General features: G+C 46.7%; 1 protein-coding gene across 2 annotated transcripts in view; it reads right to left on the reverse strand.

Moving 5' to 3' along the window:
* The window catches only part of DHFR (dihydrofolate reductase), a 47,167-nt gene that overhangs the window by 8,325 nt on the left and 16,907 nt on the right, over positions 1–21,935 (reverse strand). For both annotated transcript variants that reach the window (XM_078879078.1, XM_078879077.1), the window contains exon 5: positions 11,225–11,354. In XM_078879078.1, coding sequence (XP_078735204.1) covers positions 11,225–11,354 — 130 coding nt within the window. The remainder of the gene's footprint in view (positions 1–11,224; positions 11,355–21,935) is intronic.

A 21,935-nucleotide genomic window follows, 5' to 3' on the forward strand; every position in this document is an offset into this window, starting at 1 on the left:
GTGATGTCTACGTTACAGATAGGGTAGTGGGGTCAATGTTTGGCACGAATTCTGCGGTGAGCTGCTCACATTATTCACAATGATAATGGCGCTTAAGACTGCTTGTTCACGTGTATAAACTTACAAGCAATACACGGACTCATTGTGTGCAGCGTGTGAATGTGGGTGGGTGTATATGCACGTTTGTGGGTGTGTAGCGGTTAGCGCGCTGCCCTACGAACCTGGCGATCAGGTTTTGATTCCCGTTCACGGCCAACCATAACGATTATCTGAACCGGTCCTGGGCCTCCCCTAGGTCGACTCAACCTCAAATGAGTAACTGGTGGGATGTGTAAACATCGTCACTAGGGAGACAAAGGCGGCCGGGCGTGGTGTTGGCCACCCACCCCCTCGTGTGCCGGGCTGGCCTTCAGATGTGCTCGCTAACAGCACTTGCCCCAACAGTATGTTAAGATTATACAGGGGATCTTTGTTTTGTGTGCGAGTTTGTTGGTGGGGGGGGGTGAGAGCGGTGGCGCAGTGGTTAGCGTCCTGTGCTACGAACCCGGCGACCCGATTTCGATTTCTGCTCATGGCCAACAAGAGTGACGATTATCTGTACCAACCTTCTACCTCCCCTAATTCTGAGTACCTGGGGTATAAACGGCAGCATTGGGAAGTGAAATGCGGCAATGTATAGTGCTGAACACATCACCCCCTGGTGCTTTGTGCCAGACTGAATGGGCGCTCGCGAACATTTGATCCAACGGTCTGTATGGCTACACGGGATGTGTGTGATTATGTATGTATGTACGTGTGCATGTATGCAAACATATATAAGTAAAGTGCAATTGCATGCATTATTAATTCATTGTTTGGTTCGTCAGGGGTGCCAGGAGGGGAAATTAATTGGGAATGCGGTCGGCTGTGATTGTGCGAGTCTCCTGTGTCGAGGTGGAAGAAAGGAGTCTTAAGACAGTGACAGCCTCCTCACATCAATGTGCGATCATCACAAACACTTTCCCGGGTAAATAAAATAAATAATATCTCACAATTGAACCCTTTTAACGCCACGGGGATGGAGTGATGGCCCAGCAGTAGCGCGCTGCGCCACCGTGAACCCCGGTGACCGAGTTTGATTCTCATCTTTTCTTAACGTAATTTATATAGCGCCTTAACCAATGAGTGATAGCCATATCGTGAGAGCGCGGAGAGGGGACAGTAACGGAGGGTGGTGGTTATGAGGAGGAGATTAAGGCGTCACAGGGTGAGCTCGGGAACAATAAGCGAGTTTCGAGTGAGGAGTGGAAACTAGTGAGCGAAGTTGACTGCTTAATGCAGAGGGGGAAGTTAGTTCCAGTGAAGGGGGTGAGATAGCCAAGATTGAGAACGTAGAGGGCGTGATGCAGAGGTCGCAACCGGGTACCCGATACCCGTACCCTACTCAATACCCGGCTACCCGTACCCGGCCGGGTACGGGTAGCCGGGTAGCCGTTTGCGACCCTGGTGCAGCCGGGTACGGGTACGGGTAGGCCGTGAGTCACTGGTGAGTAGCCGTTTGTCACTCATTTTGGGTAGGGTACGGGTAGGGAACGGCTACCCGTACCCGGCCGGGTACGGGTACCCATTTGCGACCCTGGTGCGGCCGGGTACGGGTAAGGAATCAAAACCCGTTTGCGACCTCTGGCGTGATGGCACACAGAATCCCGTGCATAGTTTATGTCGCTGGGCAGCGATATCCGAACCGGTCCAGTGCACTGACAAGTGCGGTGAAGTATGGTAAAATAAAAAAACCTCCAAGACCAACATGGCGTCGGAAGCTCTTCTTCCATCTTTAGGACTGAAAAACGGTGGTTCTTGTAGACAGCAAAACATCTAAAAAAATATATATTTTTAAAGATACTGCACATTCAATTATTGAGGAAAAAAAATACCAACGGCTGAGCAATTAAAAGGGCATGACTCCAAGTAGAATTGCTAATGACGGGACGGCCAAAATGCCGTATCTGTGCAATTTAGCGGAGGAATCTGCCGCCTGCGACGGGGGAATATGCAAATGTGGAGACCACACGGTGAACCATCGTGATCCTCGGTTAAATTCAGCGGAGACAATCCGGTCAGCTTCCCCAGAGAACTGCGCTTTGCCTGTCAGACCTGGACACGGGAGTTACACAAAGCAATTCGATATGTTGGGATGTGATTGTGAACGTCGAAGGGTCTGCCTGCTCAAATGATTGCGGGACAGGTCTCGTCTGTTGTGTAGGCGGCCGTGAGCGGGAAATGAAGGAGTCGCCTAATTATGGCTGTGGTGAAGTACGAGACTAAGTCTGTCAAACCCACGGCACCTGGGTCTGTCCCGTGACATCCTGTCAGTGAGCCTTCGACACTTCACGTGGCCTCAAAGTGCACGTGGCCTGGCACAGGCGCCGTGGTGACGTCACCGCCACTTTGTGGCGAATGGCGGATGCTGTTGTTGTTAACCAAGGCTTTCCTGGGTCAACAATCATAATAAAAATAGGTGGACAGAGATGTGTACGTGATGGAAACATGGATTACTGTGGCCGAATCCAAAACCATGACTTCTATTCCACCCCGCTGACTTGTGTTATCGACGCACTGCATGAATTTTATCCGCGTTATGAATCATGATTATTAATATTGCAGTGACTTCAGTAAACTCAACCACCGCTGGGAAAAATGTGTGACACGGTCTAATAGAGCTCGGCTCTCCGATTATCAAGTAACAGATTACCAATTACATTTGATTGACTAATCGGATAACGATGAAATAAAAGTCTAATCCCTGTCCCCACGTGTGTCGCTGAACGGGAGGTGATGTTCGGGGCTTTGGTGACATCATTGACACTCATCTGCCACGTCGCATTGGCAGCGCCACGTAGGGAGTTTTTTTTGCCTTCAACAAGCAGGATGTGAAAACTCATTTCTTTCAAACTGCTTTTTTTGTGCGTCCTTCCCCCGCACCTCCGATCAGCACGGTTGGCTACGTACGGTGCGAAAGCAGTTCAACATACATACGTAGCTGCCATTCAAAGGGGCCCGAGTGATGGATCACAAAGTGAACGTTGCCGATTATTCTATTCCATCGACATATCATCCTGGCTCTTTTGGCTAGACACTTCAAGCACCAACATCTTGACCAAGTGTCGTTGGTTCATGGCCCTTTCTTCGCGATCGAGGGAAACCAAACGTGTTGACAACCACCTTGCAGCCAACATCCGAAACACGGAGATCTTGCAAAGAATGGATCTACAATATCCTAACTTCATGTCGCCAGCACAGGGTGGTGCACTGCTCACTGAGAGAGTCCCACGCGGACACGTTTTCTCTTTTCGCGACGCAAAGCCGTAATCGGATTACATTTGGGGAAAATGACCCCAAAAAATGGATAATAAATGAGAACATTAAACGGCATTGTCATGCTCACGACGCTGGAGCTGGTGGCTGTAAAATCCATCCGGCAACGCTAATTAGCACGATTTAATGGCGCAGGAAATAATGACTCCTCGCTAACGAGGACAGGGTGGGGTGAGGGGGCTTTGGTGGGGGGGGGGGGAAGGACTGGCGGGGCCGACTTGCTTTGCTTTGCTCTCCCATCATTAATTAGACGGAGCGATCGTACGCGCGGCCCGACCGTTGAGATTTATGCCCAGCCCGAGATATCGCCGGAGCACATTAATGACCGTCCCTGGACCCTACGTGAGCAGGTGCACGAGCGAGCTCTAGAGGGATTCTGCGGAAGGGGAGATCGTTCTGGAAGGAAGTGGAAAACGCATAGTTCATTTTGTTCTTTATTTTATTAACGCCGTTTTAAAATAACCTGTTCTGAAAATAAAGGGCCCTGTGAGGATTAAGATGGATGAAGGCCCAAGCCTGGTGTTTAACTGAGGTTGGGTTCAGCCGGCAACATTGAGATCCTGGGTTCGGAGTCATGTTTCAGCCGCCAAACTGCGCTTAAACCAGGTTCTCAAGCGTAGCAAGTTGCTGGTCTTAGCCGGGACATCAATGATTCGCACAGAGACACACAGACTCGCACAGTGACTTGCGGACTTAGCGACTAAATTGTGATTAAACTGGATCCCAGTCTAGCAAGTTTATGGGTCTCATTTCAGTCAAAAATGGCCGCGTGAAAAAAAGCTATCAAGTTAAATTTGGCTTTAAACTTAATTTGGCAAAATCCAGCTCTGAGAATAAAAAATATCAGTTTGCCTGTCATGTGACGCGAATGACTCACTGTGGCAGGGCAGGTAGGATAATTCCGCCCCCTAGTGTGGATGAGGGGTCCAGATAATGTTGTTGGTGGTAGTGGTTATATAATAATATAGTGCTGGTAGTAATGATGTGGCATTAGTGGTGGTGATAATAGTGTTGTGGTGGTGGCAATAGTAATGATGGTGTGCTGGTCACATCACCGTCAAGCAGTGATAAATGGTGGTTGTTGTTGAAGGTGATGGCAGTATTCATGGTGATGGTGACATTCGAGGCAGGATTATTCGTGAAACCGGTAATAGTGATGACAGAGTAGACCTTGGTCGGGATACGAACCGACACCCTCACAGCAAGGGGAGCCTCGGAGATTAACCAACAGAACTCTACCCGGAGTTGCAGATCCAAGAGACGTACGACATACAATATCACCGCATAAAGGACAACAACCACGTTATGAAAAAACACGAAAAAAACCCAAATAACAAACATATGTTACAAGAAACACCCATGAAAATGCCAAAATACTCGTACAAAAGCTTCCCAGGGTATGGGAGAATGTGCACTGCAGAGATGTAATTTAATTAAATTTTTTCCTTTCTTAGTCTCACTTCCACCACCGCCACCAGCCCGTCAGTGCCCCCTGATGAATGGGCATTGGGGCAGCAAGACGAGTTAGGCTTTTGGTTTTTAATCAAAATCTTGAGCCACAGAACCAACAAACGGAGGCGGTGAAATGAAATCATCCGCGTGTGCTGATGGTTCCATAAGGAGAAAGAGGGTGGAGGGAAAATAAAGACAGGGAAAGTTTGCACAAGGCCACGATCAAACACACGATACCGTCGCTCTAATTTTAATTCTTTCTCTACCGCCCGGGTAATTTTAATTTCCACGGTCAACTTGGTCTGGAATAATGCCCTGAATATTATTCCGCTTTTCCACTGGAGGCCCAGCCAGGCGGGCACGGCTCAGGATGCACCAGGTTGATTTGGTTTTTCTACTGCAGAAGGCGAGTCGTGCCGCTGGCGTTACACGGCAGTGAGTGAGTCGAGACGCACGTAGGTGACACAGTGGCACCGTTGCAGGCAGTGCACCACCCCGTGTAAGAGAACGCCCGATGGATAGAGATATCACAGAACTGCTTCCGACTTCCCTTCAAGTGTCCTCCCATCCACTCGGGGTGCCACACTTTCCCAAGCACCACCCTGTTAGAGAGAAATGTACATGACTGGCAGTCAAACGAAATATATTTTCTTAAATCGTAATGGTCAAAGGTCGAAATATTTCCCGAATTCAACGATAACGACGGCTCTCGCGTGCAGTCGTTGGTGACGAGGTTGAGACCATCAACCCTCCGCACTTGAATACCTCGTTTAAACTGAGCGATTAAACGAGGTACTTGTTCAACGGAGCGAATGGCACTGCCTTAGGAACGTGGAATTTACACCTCTGACACGCCTGAATTGATCTAAAAAAGTAAAAGCCTCGTCCGAATGTGACGATTGCCCTGCCCCCACAAATCGCACGCGCTCCCTTCCCCCGCTCGTCCCCTCTTCCTTCCCTACAAAACAGGGAAAAAAATAATGAAAGAAAAAAACCCACGGACAATAAACTGAGCTCTTCTGAAAAAATAATTACACCCGGTGGGAGCGAGATGTGGCCATGAAAACGTGACGGTGGTATGCACCGGTTACCCTCGTTACCACAGTAACATTAAACGGCTTCCTCGCAGCAACAGTGTCTCTCCATACTCTTCCTCATCCTCCCTTATCCTCTTCTTCCTCATTCCTCGCATCCTCAGAGACACCATATCCCTTCCTCGTCCTCCTCACAGACCCCGTATCCACCTCCTTCTACTCGTCAAACACACCATATCCCATCTTACTCCTCTTCATACTCTTAACCATGACACCTCCTCATCCTCTTCTGGCATCACCTCACCACCAGCAGCCCCTGTCCACTGTCCTTCTTCGACGGTCCTCACACCACCTCACGACGGACCCCGTATTCTACTTCTCTCACCACTGTCCTGTCTAAGTTTGTGGGACGCAATGCACATGCCTCCATGCGCACCGTTCCTCACTTGCGTAGCTTTCGCCAGGATTTGCCAACGGAAGGGTTGGCAATTTTCGATGCCCCAACAAAACGGTCTACCATCATTTTGTGGTGCCTGCGGCCTGGAAGCTCTCTCACCTCAGCCTTAGAAGGACCCAACCAACAGACCTCCATCTCCTTCGATCAAAACCCCCAGCCCCTACCAACGAATGGAGGCTGATGATGGAGGGAGTGTAAGGCATGGGAGGAGGCAGAGGAGACGTACAGGGGGAGTGGAAGACGAGAGGTGCTGGAGGAGATCAGAGGACATGGAAGAGATGGCACGTGGTGGAAGTGATGGGAGATGGTGGTTGCGGTGATGGGAGGAGGTGGATGAGATGGATACCTCTGTCGCTCACACTTGTTGACATCATTTGGAGTTGGCCCACACGCTTCCCATACTTATTCATGCATCTGCTCGACGTTCGTGATCCGTAATGCATCGCAAATTTACGTAAACGGTGCGAGCGGAGTAATTTAACGAAAAACGCCCATTGTCAAATTAATAGAATGGCATCATAAAACGATGCCATGAACTGCTGTAGTCAAATCAAGAGATAGCCCTGACTCAACACACTATCAACATGGCTTCACCGCATCTTATCATCCAGTATATTTATACAATTTAGCTACGACAGCTGGAAAAAGCCACATGAAGTGCAAAATAAAATAGAAATCATATTTTTAGAGTGCAATCATCATTGACGGGCCTGAGCCCATCAACATACGATACTCGAGAACCCGGTTTAATCGGGTTCTCGAGTTCTGGCGCAGAACCACTTACGAATCACTTCAATCGGATTGAATCCACACTTGTGTGTCAAGCCGGTAATATGCCCTGCATCGAGTGTTTGTCACATATCAATCAAACTTTAAAACATTTCAGTCCTCAGAACTGGAATTGACCACATTTGCTAACAAACCAAATTATGTATTTTGTTTTTTCATGCAGACCTTTGTGGTGGCCGGGCTAACACCATCAACTCACTGCACTCGAGAATTCGGTTTAACCGCAGTGCTCGACTCGGTGTCTCCAACGCGAACCACCCGACCACCTTACACACCTGGCGAAAATGCAAAGACAAAGATTCCCTGTGAAGCCTTAACAGACTGTTGGGGAAAGTGATGTGAATGAGCAGCACCTATGAAGGCCTGCACAGCACACGAAGGGGTGGGTGGCCAGCACAACGCCCGGCCTCCTTCGTTTCGCCAGTGGCGATGCTTACACACCACACCAGGTACTCATTTGAGGCCGAGTCGACCTAGAGAAGGCCCAGGACCGGTTCAGTTCATCGTCAGTGGTGGTTGGCCGTGAGCGAGAATCGAACTCGGGTCGCTGGGTTCGTAGCTCAGCGCGCAAACCGCTGCGCCACCGCTCCCCACACTCACACATGCACGCACCTCGTCTAATGAACGAAGCAGTGACAAAATAAACAAACGAGCAATCAAAAGCTGTAGAAAGACAAATAAAAATTGTGGGGCGAGTGCTGAGGTTGGGGAGGGGAGGAAAATTGGTGCAGCCTGCAAGCTGCACGTACGCCCCTAGACGTGGAAACAAAAAGAATATCACCATAGAACAAGTGGACCTTGGACCTCGCCTGAAACGGCCGTGTAAAATATGAAACATCGCGACGGAGACAAAGCGGTCTTGTAGGCGCACGCGAGACTAAGAGAAAGGTTACGGCGGGGGTAAGGCTCGGAGAGGGGTTGAGAGAGATGGAAATCGCTGAAGGCCGCAGGGTGAGTTATAGGGCAAGGATTATAGTGAGTGTGCACATGTGAATTATTCTTTCGCGCCTAATTTTACAATTATTTAGAATAGAATCTGTTGGAGAATTATATTACGTTCCAATTGTGCCGGTCACGACACAAAGACATTTCCATTTGGAATTCTCGCAGCGAGCCGTTTAGTACTTGATTTTAAGCTTTCGTGACTGCAGGAATTCATACTCTTTGGTTCTTTCGGTAAAGTCACATGATAGCTCTCTCGCTACATTTCTTCCTGCCTCCGCAGTCCGCCTGCTGTATTTTGTCACTTGAAGACGATTGCTTGTGTTGCGACCGAAACGTCGTGATCTAATATTCATTTTTCTATCTACGCGACTTTACCGAAAGAACCAAAGAGTATGGTTAGTTCAACACGTACGTGACGAGCGTAAACATGTATGTAAGATCAACGCATCAACCTAGCGTTAAGTGCTTACAGTCGTTCAATGACAAGAATGAAACTACCGTTAGAACATGGAATTTCTACCTCTGGCTCAGGGCCGGCCTATGGACTAACTCAGTTGAGCAGCGGCACGTTGTGACGTTAACATACTGTACCATACTAAAAATAAGGGCTGCATTGTTGAACGCAGTGATGTACGGTGTAACGAAGCGGTTGCAATAACGAGGCTACGCGGATAAAACACGGACGGGGCAAGGAAGAAAGGTCAGGGTTGGGGTCGGGGTTACAAACTCGAGCTTGGGATGGAATCCTCTAGAGGAGAGAGCACAGCAGCTCATTCTACTGCTCCAAGCACCGCTCTCTCAAACGCAAATCCCGAGGGATCCGCAAAAGCCACGTTCACGCCAACAAAAGAGCAGAGCTGTAGATCAATCCACTGCTGGATGAAGGCCTTCCCAATCCGTCACGATGCAAAAATCCACAGAACGCCTGCACGGGAGCTGATCTCATCGCTCCGTCTCTCTCGCGGATGCCGTCTCGGACACGGCTCCTGCCCGAGCTGCCACTCCACTATCATTCTCGACCACTGCCTACAATCCCTTCTCGCGACGTGTCCTCCCCCAAACCCCACTTACTTTTCTTCCTAGTTCGATTTGGGTCTTCACCTTCTTGCCCGAATACAAGTGGTCCCTTTTCCTTCTCGTAATGCAATTCGAAGCACGCATCTCTCTACACTCCTTTGGGTATACTCCCCGTGCCAGTAACATGGGGAGCATATATACATGTTTCTGGGCCAGAAACATGGATGTATCTTGAACTTCTTTCGCACCGTACATAGCCAACATGATCATTAGCAGAACGTGCCAATTGCCGAAATCGCGGTCGAAGATAAAGCCATTGTATCGATGGCTTGGGTGGGAAGCCGACTGCAAAGCACATGATAGAATTGGAGCTGGGTTCTCCGATCATGTAAGTAATCGGTCAATTTATCGACTATCGGTTCAACCGCTTGACTAATCGGATAACACGAAAGTATTCTTGGTTCTTTCGGTAAAGTCACGTAGAAGGGAAATAATAAAATAATAAAAATAAAACAATAACATTCTCACGACGTTTCGATTGCAACACAAGCAATCATCATCAGGTGTGAAAACCACAGCAATCGAAACGTCGTGAGAATTTTATTGTTTAATTTTGATTATTTTATTATTTCCCTTCTACGTGACTTTACCGAAAGAACCAAGAATATGAATCCCTGCAGTCACGAAAGCTTTAAATCGAAATTTAACACGAAAGTAGTTGGGAAAAAAAATCTCTGCCTCTCTTCTAAACGTGTGCCGCTGGACGGGAGGTGATGGGCAGGTGCTTGGTGACGTTATTGGAACCACCAGCCGCGTGCACGTGCGTGCGTGGGAACTGACATCTGTGGCGATTGGGAATTAATGACGACTGAAATAAACTTACACACAAATTAGTTTATTGCCCAACACCAATGGCCTTTAGCCGTTTTTAATGTGTTTATGCACACTTGCCTCGCAAGGTAATGCAATTGCGATTTCCGAAAATAAATACGCGGCGCGATTGATTCCCGAGTAGGATGAGTGGTGGCGGGACACGAGGCTGCTTGGGGGGAGTAGAAGACAGTGTGGCTAATTTTAATCTCCTATTTTCTATCCCCGCACATTACTTGCAGGAACTAATACATTTATATATTCCATCAAGGTCCTTAAGATTGTATGATCTACAACTGCTCAGCACTCCCAGGTCTCAGTTGCGTTCTTTTGGTGATCGGGCTTTTGTTAGGGTGGCACCCAAGCTACGGAACGCCTTTGCCACTTGAAATCGGGCGATCGAAGACAAAAGAGATATTGAAGTCTACTTTGAAAACCCGTCTCTATAAAGTTGCCTTTCCTATAATAATAACTATCTTCATACGCTTCAGTAATTTTGCTGGAGCAGCCAGGTCTGACGGATGCTGGTGTTGCTTCCGAAACGTCGTGATTAAATTGATTTGTTTTCATTTTCACACAAAGTGACAAAGATATAGAGACATGCAATACAGAATGACAAATACTCAAGAGAGATCAAGGTAGACAGACAGAGATATAAACACAGAAACACACGAACACACGCAGAGACTCACAGAAATACTGAGACAGATGCAGAGACACAAAGACACAATAAACTCCTTTAAAAAAGTAAAAAAAAAGCAAAAAAAAACAACGATTTTATTCACAACTTCGTTTAACTCACCCTTGAGAAGTTTGTCAATGATGCGGCGCCTGCTCCCACATCAACACTTACTTGAAATAATTGGTTATTTTATAAATGAATCTTCAATGTACTACTCGTTCACACGGAGCAGGCGTGCCTGAGACACGCGGCGCCTGATTTTTGTGCGAGGCGATTCCACAGTTTAGGGACTGCGGCGTTTTTGACCTTCAAAAACATATATATAATTAATAAGGCGTCCATACTAAAATTGTAATTGCTTGAAAGGAGCCAATCAATTGACGAATTGATGCCGACTTTGATACAGGCATGCATTGTCACCGGATCTGAGCACGTGTACAAATTTTCGAATTGATTGTACAAGACTAAGTAGAATAACTTTCGATTACAAGATTTGACCACGACAAACGGGAGTCAAGTTAAATAAAACCGTTGAAAATAAGGGCCACGCAGAGTCAGGCACACAAACGCACACACACCAACAGATGAGGACTCAAATACTTCCTTAATCTATGATCCCCTTACCTTATATACGCCGCCGCCTCCCAAGATCCACACCCCATCCAGCTTCTCCTGAATCGCTGGGGTGGAGTCTATGAGGCTCAGAGCGGAGTTGAGGTCTGGAGCCAGGTAGTGAGCTCCTTCAGGCAGACACCTGCACAAAAAAACAACATCATCATCAAGAGGAACATGAACGACGACAACGACATCAACAACAAGCATCACGCGAACTCTGGTCATCCTCGCAGCGGTTTTGGTATCGCCATCGAACAAAGACGGTTACGGAATCGCGCTCTATCCAGATGCGTTTCTGCGGCCGTCTGGAAACGCTCTTCCTTCCTTAGGAAGCCACTGGAGCTATGGCACTTTTTAATCTAAATTAAAAACGAATTTCTATAAGAACACGTTTTTGTGTTTAGTTTGTTATCCTTCCCCACACCACCGATAAGCATGGTTGGCTATGGTATGTAGGAAGTTCAACATACATACAACGCTCTCGCGCTTCACGGAAAACCGTACATCATCAAATCAAACGGCTCCTCTCTCAAGCCAGTGGTGGAAAATCCACATTCCTTTGGCAAGAGGTCCTTGTGTTCAAACGAGAGCCACTATTGACTTACCGCAGAGTGGTACTCGTATTATTGACCCTAGAGGGATGGGCTGAGTCGAGCCGCTTGCCTGCCTTTGACCTTGTTACCTTGCGATTGTGAATTGCGTGCACCAACCTCCGCGGATTAAAATAAACGCACGCTCATCGTGATTTCCAATTGGTCGCTTCCTCCCATTTGAGACTCATGATTGGCCAAATGTCGCAAACAAGACCCTCCTGTAAAAGTGTCTTGAGACTCGATTTAGACGTAGTAGCACATGCACTTTAAAAGTCGATGGTTGGTGGACCATGTAGACACTTGCAAGATTCCCAAACCCGCTGGGCAGCAAGGTGGTAATGGGGAGATGGCAGTGCAACAAAGTGCCATCATGAACAGACTTGTGTGAAACGTTTGAGTGCTGCCCTGTCATGTGCATTCATAGCACATGCTTTAAAGAAGGGAAATAGCCCGAAACATCACACCTCACATATTTGTGCTTTTCAACCCAGCGTTATTGGTGAATGGGTTGAATTTTTATTTTTGTTAACTGTGCTTGTGCACCACTGCCAATGCAGCAACTTTGCCAAATAATTAATTGATCTACTCCACGCACGGTGGGTTTTCTGCGGGAGCTCACATTTCTTCCCACATGCCAAAAGCAATGTTTTAAATGGAATTAGCCAAAAAACCAAAATGCAGGACTGTCCTGAAAAGAATGATTGAAAACTGTCTGGTGTAAATTATTTATATTCTCATCTTCATTTAAATATATTATATTTAGGTTAAAAAATATTGCCAATATCATATAATGTAAATAATTTTCCAAACAATGCTAGCGATTTTACAACATGTTGCAAAACCGCGCCACAAACATCTGACCAAGCAAAGCAAAAACAAACAACTTTACCATTCAGGCGTCAAATTGGTTTATTCCGGACGTAACCTAATTTTTAGGTCTGTGTCCCACCACAATTACCAGGCAGCAAACACCGCAATTACCACGCAACAATCACTTCCCCGGGGCCTGGCTCGCATTCCCCACTTGCCACGAAAAACCTCGCTTTTTTTTGCCGATAATTCCACCCCCACCCCCCCCCCCCCCCCAGTTTTATGCTGCTCGTGGCTGTCGGCGTCACGTCAAGGAGACGAAGTATCCATCAGGATCTCCCGCAGAGCGTTGCGGCCCCTCCGTGTTGGAGAACGGCCCACGGAGGCGGATATCTTATCTTATCATACATTTATATAGCGCCTTAACCAAGGCGCTGTACAGTGAACTAAGGTACAAGATGGTTGGCGAGATGAAAGGATTCATACTATTAGGTTTGTTCGGTAAAGTCACGTAGGTAAAAAATAATAGAAATAAAATAATAATAAATGAAAATAAATCAATTAAATCACGACGTTTCGGAGGCAACACAAGTGAACCACTTCATACAGTAAATTTGGCTGTGACGGTCCCACCTGAAAACGGAGACTTGTGTTGCCTCCGAAACGTCGTGATAATTGATTTATTTTCAATTATTATTATTATTATTATATTTCTATAATTTTTTACGTGACTATAACGAAAAAACCTAAGAGTATGAATCCTTGCAGTCACGAAAGCTTAAAATCTGGAAGAGATGAAAGGAGATCAGTGGATGGGATATATGTAAAATGAGGTGGTGGTGACGATGCGCGGCATAAACAAAGATCGAAATGAGGCGAGTGGATTGATGATGGGTGACCATGGGGAGTTGGAGACAGGGAAGGTGTTAGTACGAGTAGGCGCTACCTCAGATTCCTTCCATGTGACGCTCTGTTCCAACGCACAATAACAGTCTTGAAACCGTAACGACGAGGAAAGATGAGAGGCAGCATGAATGACGTTGGTCGGTTGCACAAAATACCTGGAGTGGATTATTATCATTATCAGCCTTGGTCAATCCCACTGCCGGAGGAAGGCCTCCCCTCCCAACCCGTCCACATCTCTCGCATAATCCTGCAATGTAACAATCCGCCCGGCACGTGCGTACGAGCTGGATCGTTTTCCTGAGCGTGTCGCATCATCCTTAAATCTGGCGAGTAAAAAACACACGATGGGCAGTGCACCAGATGCGTGCAGTTCTATCAAAAATATATGACGAGAAAAGGAAGATTTGATAATTGTTTTTTACCCTTCTATCTGTCAACAAAACTGACATCTTTTTTTACAAGGAGTCATGTTTGCATAGACCACAATACCTGCAGTCATAATGCAAACAAAAACATAACTCTGATAATGTATGCACTGTCCTTGAAGTTGATTGGTCCACACCCGAGACAGCTTTCCTTAGAGCTTAGTCTCACATGGGTTGGACCAGATGACGCCTTTTGGCGAAAGCTGTCTCGGGTGTGGACCAATCAACTTCAAGGACAGTGCATACATTATCAGAGTTATGTTTTTTGTTTGCATTATGACTGCAGGTATTGTGGTCTATGCAAACATGACTCCTTGTAAAAAAAAAGGTGTCAGTTTTGTTGCCAGATAGAAGGGTAAAAAACCAATTATTATATTTTTTACTGGCAAATGAGGTTCCAATGGTGTAAAAGGAAGATTTGTTGAAATAAAAATATGCCTCCGGAGGGAAACAAGAGAAAACAAAGTCTTGGGGAGGCCTTTGTCCGTAGTGAAGAGATTGTGGCCAACAATGATGAATCCTTTTCGATGGATCCTTTTTATTGGCTCCTTCGACGCTATTTTATTTAATTACCTGGTTCATTTTTGCAACCCACGCCTATTATTGAAGCACTACATAAATAAAAATGTTAATGTACCACGGCACACGAAGCAGCATAAATCAAGTGAAAATAAATCACTCGTGGTGGTGTGGTTTCTTTTGACAGCCGCGAACCTCATTCACTGCGGGGCCAAATCTGCAATGGGCCGAGACAAGTGACGCACAATTGAGCCGCATGGCACAAATAAATAAATTGATTCGGGGGGGGGGGGGGAACAACAAAAATAAACATTTGGTAAAAAAAAAAATAGATTGTGACGTAGACGATAGCCACACGGGGCATTTGAAGGCGGATTCGTTATTTTAAGCGCCGCGTTTCCAGAAATACCACGAGGCTTCAGGTCGTCCGACAAAAGGTCCGGGGGCGCGTCTGAGCTCGTTGGATTGAGTCACCTATGCAGGTGCTTGCGTCAAACGCTTCCGATAACACTCGCCTCCGCCTCTTCCTCCTTACCCCCCCCCACACTCACTCGCTCTCTCTCTTGTCAAAGCTCCCTTCCCCCTTCGGCTTGCACGTCTCTCTCTGTCTCTCCCTCTCTTTTCGAGTCTTGTTTGTCAGTTGTTCTGCTTGATTTATTTATTTTTCTTTCCTTTCTCCCAGCCTCATTTCATCTCTGCATCTGTCCATTTCATTTCTTGTTATTTTTACCTTGGCTTTAAAAAAAAAAAGAATTTGTAGGAGCTGATTTAAAAGGCTGTGCCCTAATGTAGAAAGCCATGAGTGACACCTCATAATGACATCGGACATAATGATATTATTGGGACGATAGGAGGAGCGCACTTCCGTTTAGTTTTATGAATACAGAGTGTTTCAAAACGACGGACCCGATTTGAAAACGCTATATCTCTGAAATTGGATCCATCTCTTTGAAACACCCTGTACTTTAAGTGCTCATTTTTCCTTTCCTAGTTTTGAGCAAATCTATGAACAATTTAGCTGGTTTTCCACTGGGCAAGTCCCTAAGAACAATATTGCTTAAAACCCAGTTTTGTTAATAACGGATCATTGTTATGAGAGTTATCTTGCCCCCCTCGTTACAATTCGGACAGTGGTAATGGATTTACGCTTTCAACGTGAGAAAGCAAAAAAAAAATTTAACCTAACATACTCCATTAATTTAAGATTCTATTGTGCTCATGAGTTATGGATTCATATCTCCTTCAGGACTACCATGTGATTTACCAATCACCAACGTCCTTTTTGATAATTTCAAGCTCCCATCGCTTGCCAAGGCGTCTTTAATCATCTTTGTGTTGAGAATTCGCCCGTCGTTTAAGCACCACTCCTTCCACGTCAGCCCATGGGACCTCTCCACCACCCCTTGCGAAAGACCGCTCTCTCCTGCTTGCGCTTGTCGCTCCATCTCCCACGCCTCACGCATCCTGCATCCCGCGTCCCCCGCCCGCGCGACCCCGCAGCGATAACAGCCAGACGTCTACCAAGCGACACGTGTGTTGCGCGACACGTGTGTTGCGCGACACGTGCAGCCGCACAAACGAGCCGGGCTCCCGCACAACGAGATGGAGTGGCAAAAACACGCGCCCCGCTCATTAAAATCTTTTTATTTTTACACTTTCCAATTAAAGTCGAAAGCCTTTCATGCATTATGTTTGTCCGTGTCTTTAAAATGAAACTGTGTTGCTATTGGGGATTTAACCTGGAAAAAATAAATCAGTCAAATTCATCTAAGGGGTGCCAACAAAGACATAAACAACCATGTAAAAACGACTTTTCAATTATGAAAACACATTTTGCCCAGACAGCTCGGGTTATAAAACAAGTACCACTTTGTCGGAAGTCAGCGGCGTTATCCTACCTGGAGAAATGATCCCCGCAATAGGAATGTGGAATTTCCAACCATGGACTCGTAGCTGCCCGCAGATTTGAGCATCGCCCTCAGCGCTCATTTGAGCAGCGGAGACATTTTTACATATTTTTTTACCATTGTCTTCCGCAATGTGCGTGCAAATTATTTTGGCGTGCTCCGATCAGAGATGATTAAACTGTGTGCATGCGAATATTAATTAAGAACGCGACCGCAACAATTTTACGAGGTGGCAGATGAGATGGTAGACAAGAGAGCGCAGGGAGTCGGCACAACACACGACGCTTTCGGGGGCAGCTCAAACTATCGCGCGGCTCACGCAGCACGGATGCTGGGGCCCATGTTGTCATTTACTCGTTTCAACTTCAAGTTGATTTTGCGTGAGCAGGTGAGAATCGAAGACACCAGAAATGGACTCATTTGCAAGAGTGAAAAGTAGGGGGTTGACGACTGCTGTTGTGCATAATACAAATTGAGTAATTTGCAGGTAATTTTCAACGTTGGCAAATTTGGATCCTGACGCAGGCACACAATGGCAATGTTCTTTTCGAATTATGTCAATCGTCAACATCCACCGTGAAGCAGAAGGTGTGCAGCGTGATCACGTATTGTACTCCCGCAGTATTAACCAGGGCGGCCGCTGGAATCGAACCGCAAACTTCTGTAACAAACAGCGAGTGGGGCTACCGCAAGGCCACGTCACCGCCATGCTAAGGATGTATCGATGCTTCCATTCGGCGATAAAAAAATTATCCGCACTGTACTATTGGTGTCATGCCATGAGTCGAAGTATCCATTGGGATTTCTTTAGCAGCAGTGCAATCCTTCACGTTAAGGAACGGCTAACGTAAGCGGATTACAGAGCTGCTTCTGAGATCTCTTCAAGTGACCTGTTTTCAAACCTAGAATTTTGTGCCGAATCAAATTTGACACGACGCTTTTCTCATGCAGTCATTTGTAAAAGGGAGGCTTCCATCTAGCAGGTTGATAATTCTGAACAATAAAATAAAAAATTCTAACAGAGGTAAGATGGGCAGAGGAAATCAAATAACAATGAAGAGACTCGTAGAGGTCAAGAGCAGCCAAGAGCCTGCCATGTTTAACAAACGTGACGGAAATATATTGATCCTGCCTCTTGATCGATACACGTAGAGTTACTTAATTCCGGCAATTAAGCACAGCCCTCATTTGTTCTTTTTCCATTTTCTTAAATTACACACATATTAAAGAAAAATTGCAGAGTGTGGAGAGGTGACTTAGTCGTTAGCGCAGAGCGCCACGAACCCGGTGACCTGAGTTGTATCCCCAGTCGCGACTAACATCGGTGAGGAAGTGCGACATCTGAACCCAATCCCTTGGGCACCTTCTTGTTTCACCGACCAGCAGTGACCAGCGTGGTCAAGCGTGGTCCAACAACCCCTATAATGGACACGGCATGGGGGAGCAAGATTTAATATGGCAATGGACTGATAAAGATATAAAAATGTATTATATCACATGTACCCGCACAAGCCTTTTGTAATTCCACTGCTGGATGAGCACCTCCATGATTATTAAGTACACACCGCCTGCAAGGGGTGTGTTCAGATTTGTGTATTGTGGGGGGCCGCACGTCAGGCACCACACGAAAGGCCACCAATGGGGCAACCAGTAGCCCGCGGGCCTTGCAATGAAGAACACCGTACTAGGAGCTTCTCCAGCAACTGGATCAGCCTCAACTCAGCTTCAGGAATGTAATTCCGTTCACAGAACGTGGAACGAAATGTCAGACAAACCACCGGCACAACCAGAAAAACACATCGGAGAGCTACACAGTACAATGGCGAACATGTGCGCGGTATTACTACACACCGCATAGTTAAGCCATATATGCTGGGTAGGCAGCGACATGAAGGCAGGGAGAGGGCGGTGCGTTGCCGAGGGCAGAGAGAGAGAGCGAGTGGCATCTGTTTGGAGATGGCCTTAAATTTTTTACAAACGTGCCTAAAAATACTCGACGATTACTCTCGTCACACGAGGGCAGAAAACGAGCCGCAATTCCCAGCGTGCACCATCCCACAGCATCTGTCGTTTTTTTTTATAAGCATGCCGCAAAATTAATAAAATGAAATAAATGCTTTTAAATAAAATCGCTCGGCTCGCTGGAGAGGATTTGCTCAGACGACACGGAGGACAGAAACCCCGGAGCCTCCGCTGCACCTCCTTCGTTCATCATCCGTGTGCCAATTATTTTGCCTCCCGGCGGCCGTTTTTCTTTATGCGGTCAGAGCAGAAGCTCGTAGAGACCTGCACCGAGGGTTTCGCACTTCAACGAGAAACGTGCGACGGTTGAACAGAGTTTCTTTTCAATTTGGGCTGTGAGGTGGCCAAGAGATGGCCATGCAGCGATGGAATCCTGAATCTATCGGTGCGGAGTTTTAAGTAGTGTTTACGCCGACCCTTCTCGTGGGGTTTTTTTTCAGATGCTCAGGTTTCCTCTAATATGAAGCCTACACTCATTCGTGGAATCGGTCACGCATGCCCAATGAAGGACCCCTCCTGAAGTGTCCATGAGACTTAGTGAGCGAGGCTTTTCATGGCTATATAAAGGGCATTATTAATGCAATTGTAAATAATTTACGGCCATTAAAAACCCACTGATGGATGAAGGCCTCGCCACACAATATCATTCATGGGGGTTGTTTAACCGTGTACTCCACCACGCTGATCATTTTGGGATGTTAACCTCCGATTAGTGCAGTTGACTACTCACGGTGGGAAATGAGTTCAACATACATGGTGGAGCGATGGGGGGGGGAGAGGTTCAGCTATCTCTCCCCACTGATGTTAGCGGTGGATGGGAATCAAACTCAGGTTGCCAGTTTCCCAGCGCTGTGAGCAAACCTCTTCGCCACCACTCCCCAATGCTTTATGATTAGAAAATGTCCAAATGCAATAACATCTCAGAATGCTGAAATTATATTGGTGATATAAGGGGCCGTCCATAAATGACGTCACGCACCTGGGGGGAGGGGGGTCAGACATTTGTGACGATGTGTGACGAGGGGGGGGGGGGGGTGAGAAATATGATGTCACGTCAAAATGCGCAACTTTAAATAAATATAGACAACACGTTCTACTTAATTAGATAGACTTTTTGATGTTTTCTCCTACAACATCAGAGTGCAGCGGCACATTAAATACGCACTACAATGACAATAGTTTAAAGCGATTTGAAGCATGTTGAATTTTTTTTGGGGGGGGTGGGCAGAGCTTTGTGACGTCATATTTGAGAGGGGGGTCTGACTTTTTGTGACGCTGTGTGACGAGGATGGGGGGTCAAAAATCGTCCAAAATCGCGTCACGTCGTTTATGGACGGCCCCTAAATGTCCAAATGTTAAGCCACTTTGTTGAGCTATCATTTGTGGCCAGGTCGCTTCTGGAAAATAAGTTGGGGATGGTTTAGTTTCATTAGTACAGTAAAACCTTGGATTGTGAGCATAATTCGTTCCGGAAACGTGCTTGTAATCCAAAGCACTCGTATATCAAAGCACTCATATCAGTTGTGATCACGTGACGCTCGGCAGACAAAGTGTATGCACGTACTACTCGTATTGCAAGACCTCGCTCGTTTATCAAATTAATATTTATTTAAAAAAACTGCTCGTCTTGCAAAACACTCGCAGACCAAGTTACTCGCAATCCAAGGTTTTACTGTATGTGTTTGGGTGATTTGTTTACCTTTCTTGTACTTTGCACCACTATCATGTTTTTGCGTTGTTTGTTGTGACGTTCTTACCTGCCCCTACTGTACATCTGCAAAACAGAGCTTCATAACTCATCGGATTCCTCCACTACAAATACGAAAACTCGAGCAGTGCAATGTGAAAGTGAACGCATGGATGGGTAAGGCAGCAGTTAATTAAAGATTTATTCCTCAGTTAAAATCAATTCTTATTCCCATGATATATCCCATTGTACACTTAAGAATCTAATACTGACAATCTCATCATCAGCCATGCTCTATCTATTGCTAGATGGGGGTTGTGGACCAGAGGTGTTAATATTCAGGACCAGCTTTGCATTATGTTTTCACAGCTTGTAGCAAATGTAGGCCGCACGCAAAATCTTGCAAATTCAGTTTCGTTTGCGGGAACAGAATGGCCTTGCGAACGACGGCAGCACAGGGAGTTTTGCCATGCATGGTGGCCTTATCCATAATCGAGGTTTTTGGGTTAGAGCGTGTATATAACACATTCCTGCGGAGGGAGCTGGTAGGAACGTTGGGTTGCTCGGTCAATGGCCAGGGTCAACGGCGGCGTGGTGTATTCCGCAAATATGGCCGACTGTGAGGGCGGGCACAAGCCGGTGTGAGTAGGTTACACGTTGAGTTTTATAAGGGCACCACGGGGTGACCAGCGCCTCCCCACCCAGCCCCACCCTCCCCTCTCCACCCAGCCCCTCCCCACCCTCCCCACCCAGCCCCTCTCCACCCAGCCCCTCCCCACCCTCCCCACCCAGCCCCTCCCCACCCTCCCCTCTCCACCCAGCCCCACCCCACCCTCCCCACCCAGCCCCTCCCCACCCTCCCCTCTCCACCCAGCCCTACCCCTCCCATTTTTGGATGCACGACGGACGGACACAATAATCCCCTGTGGGCTGGTGTAACCAGGAGGTTCCTACCATTATAAATGTGTCGTTGAACCCACCACCATCCCCCACAGCCAATGAGTAACGTTTGTCACTTAAACAAAACATGCCAGTTCGTTACTAGTTCAGCCCACCGGTGTGTTGGAAAGTAAAACCCACAAGATTTACAATTCGAGTACAACGTTTCGCCAGTAATTACAACTAGCATAATCAGGTTGACAGTCAGAGTTGTGGAGAAATCCTCCTGCTTCGGTCTTAAAGAGAGGGATAAATGATGGCCTTCCTTTTTTAATCTGGTGCTACCTAGGTGGGGTTGGTGGATCGCACACAAATATCATCATATACAGTGATACCTCGGTTCACGAACTTAAATCGTGAACTGACTCTGGTCGCGAACCGAATTGGTCGTGAACCGAGGCACATTTTCCCATAGGGTTCAATGTAAATCCGGTTAATCCGTTCTGACCTTTTTTTTGGGTTTTTGAAGCACAAAATTATGAAACAAATTACAATACACATTAGTACTGTACAGTATAGTAATGTATAAAGAGAGAACACTAACCTTGCTTGAGATGACTTCAGTAAGCACTCAAACGGGTGAACTGTACAATACAGTAAGTACAGTATTGTACAGTACAGTTGTACAGTACTGTATGTGCTAAAAAGCACACCAAAAAGCAAAAAGTCACTTAAAGTGTCTTCACAGTACTCACAGTACTTCTTTCTGTGTCTCTTCTTCTCTCCACGATCTTCCTACAGGAAGTCACGACCATGTGACAGCCTGGAAATAGCATTAAAATGGCCGCGGCTCCTGGTCGTGAACCGAAGCGGAGTTCGTGAACCGGAGCATATTTTTATTAAATTTTCTGTTCGTGAACCGAGTTGTTCGTGAACAGAAGCGTTCGTGAACCGAGGTATCACTGTACCCTG

This window comes from Lampetra fluviatilis, chromosome 53, assembly GCF_964198595.1.
Source record: "Lampetra fluviatilis chromosome 53, kcLamFluv1.1, whole genome shotgun sequence".
NCBI classification, from domain to species: domain Eukaryota; kingdom Metazoa; phylum Chordata; class Hyperoartia; order Petromyzontiformes; family Petromyzontidae; genus Lampetra; species Lampetra fluviatilis.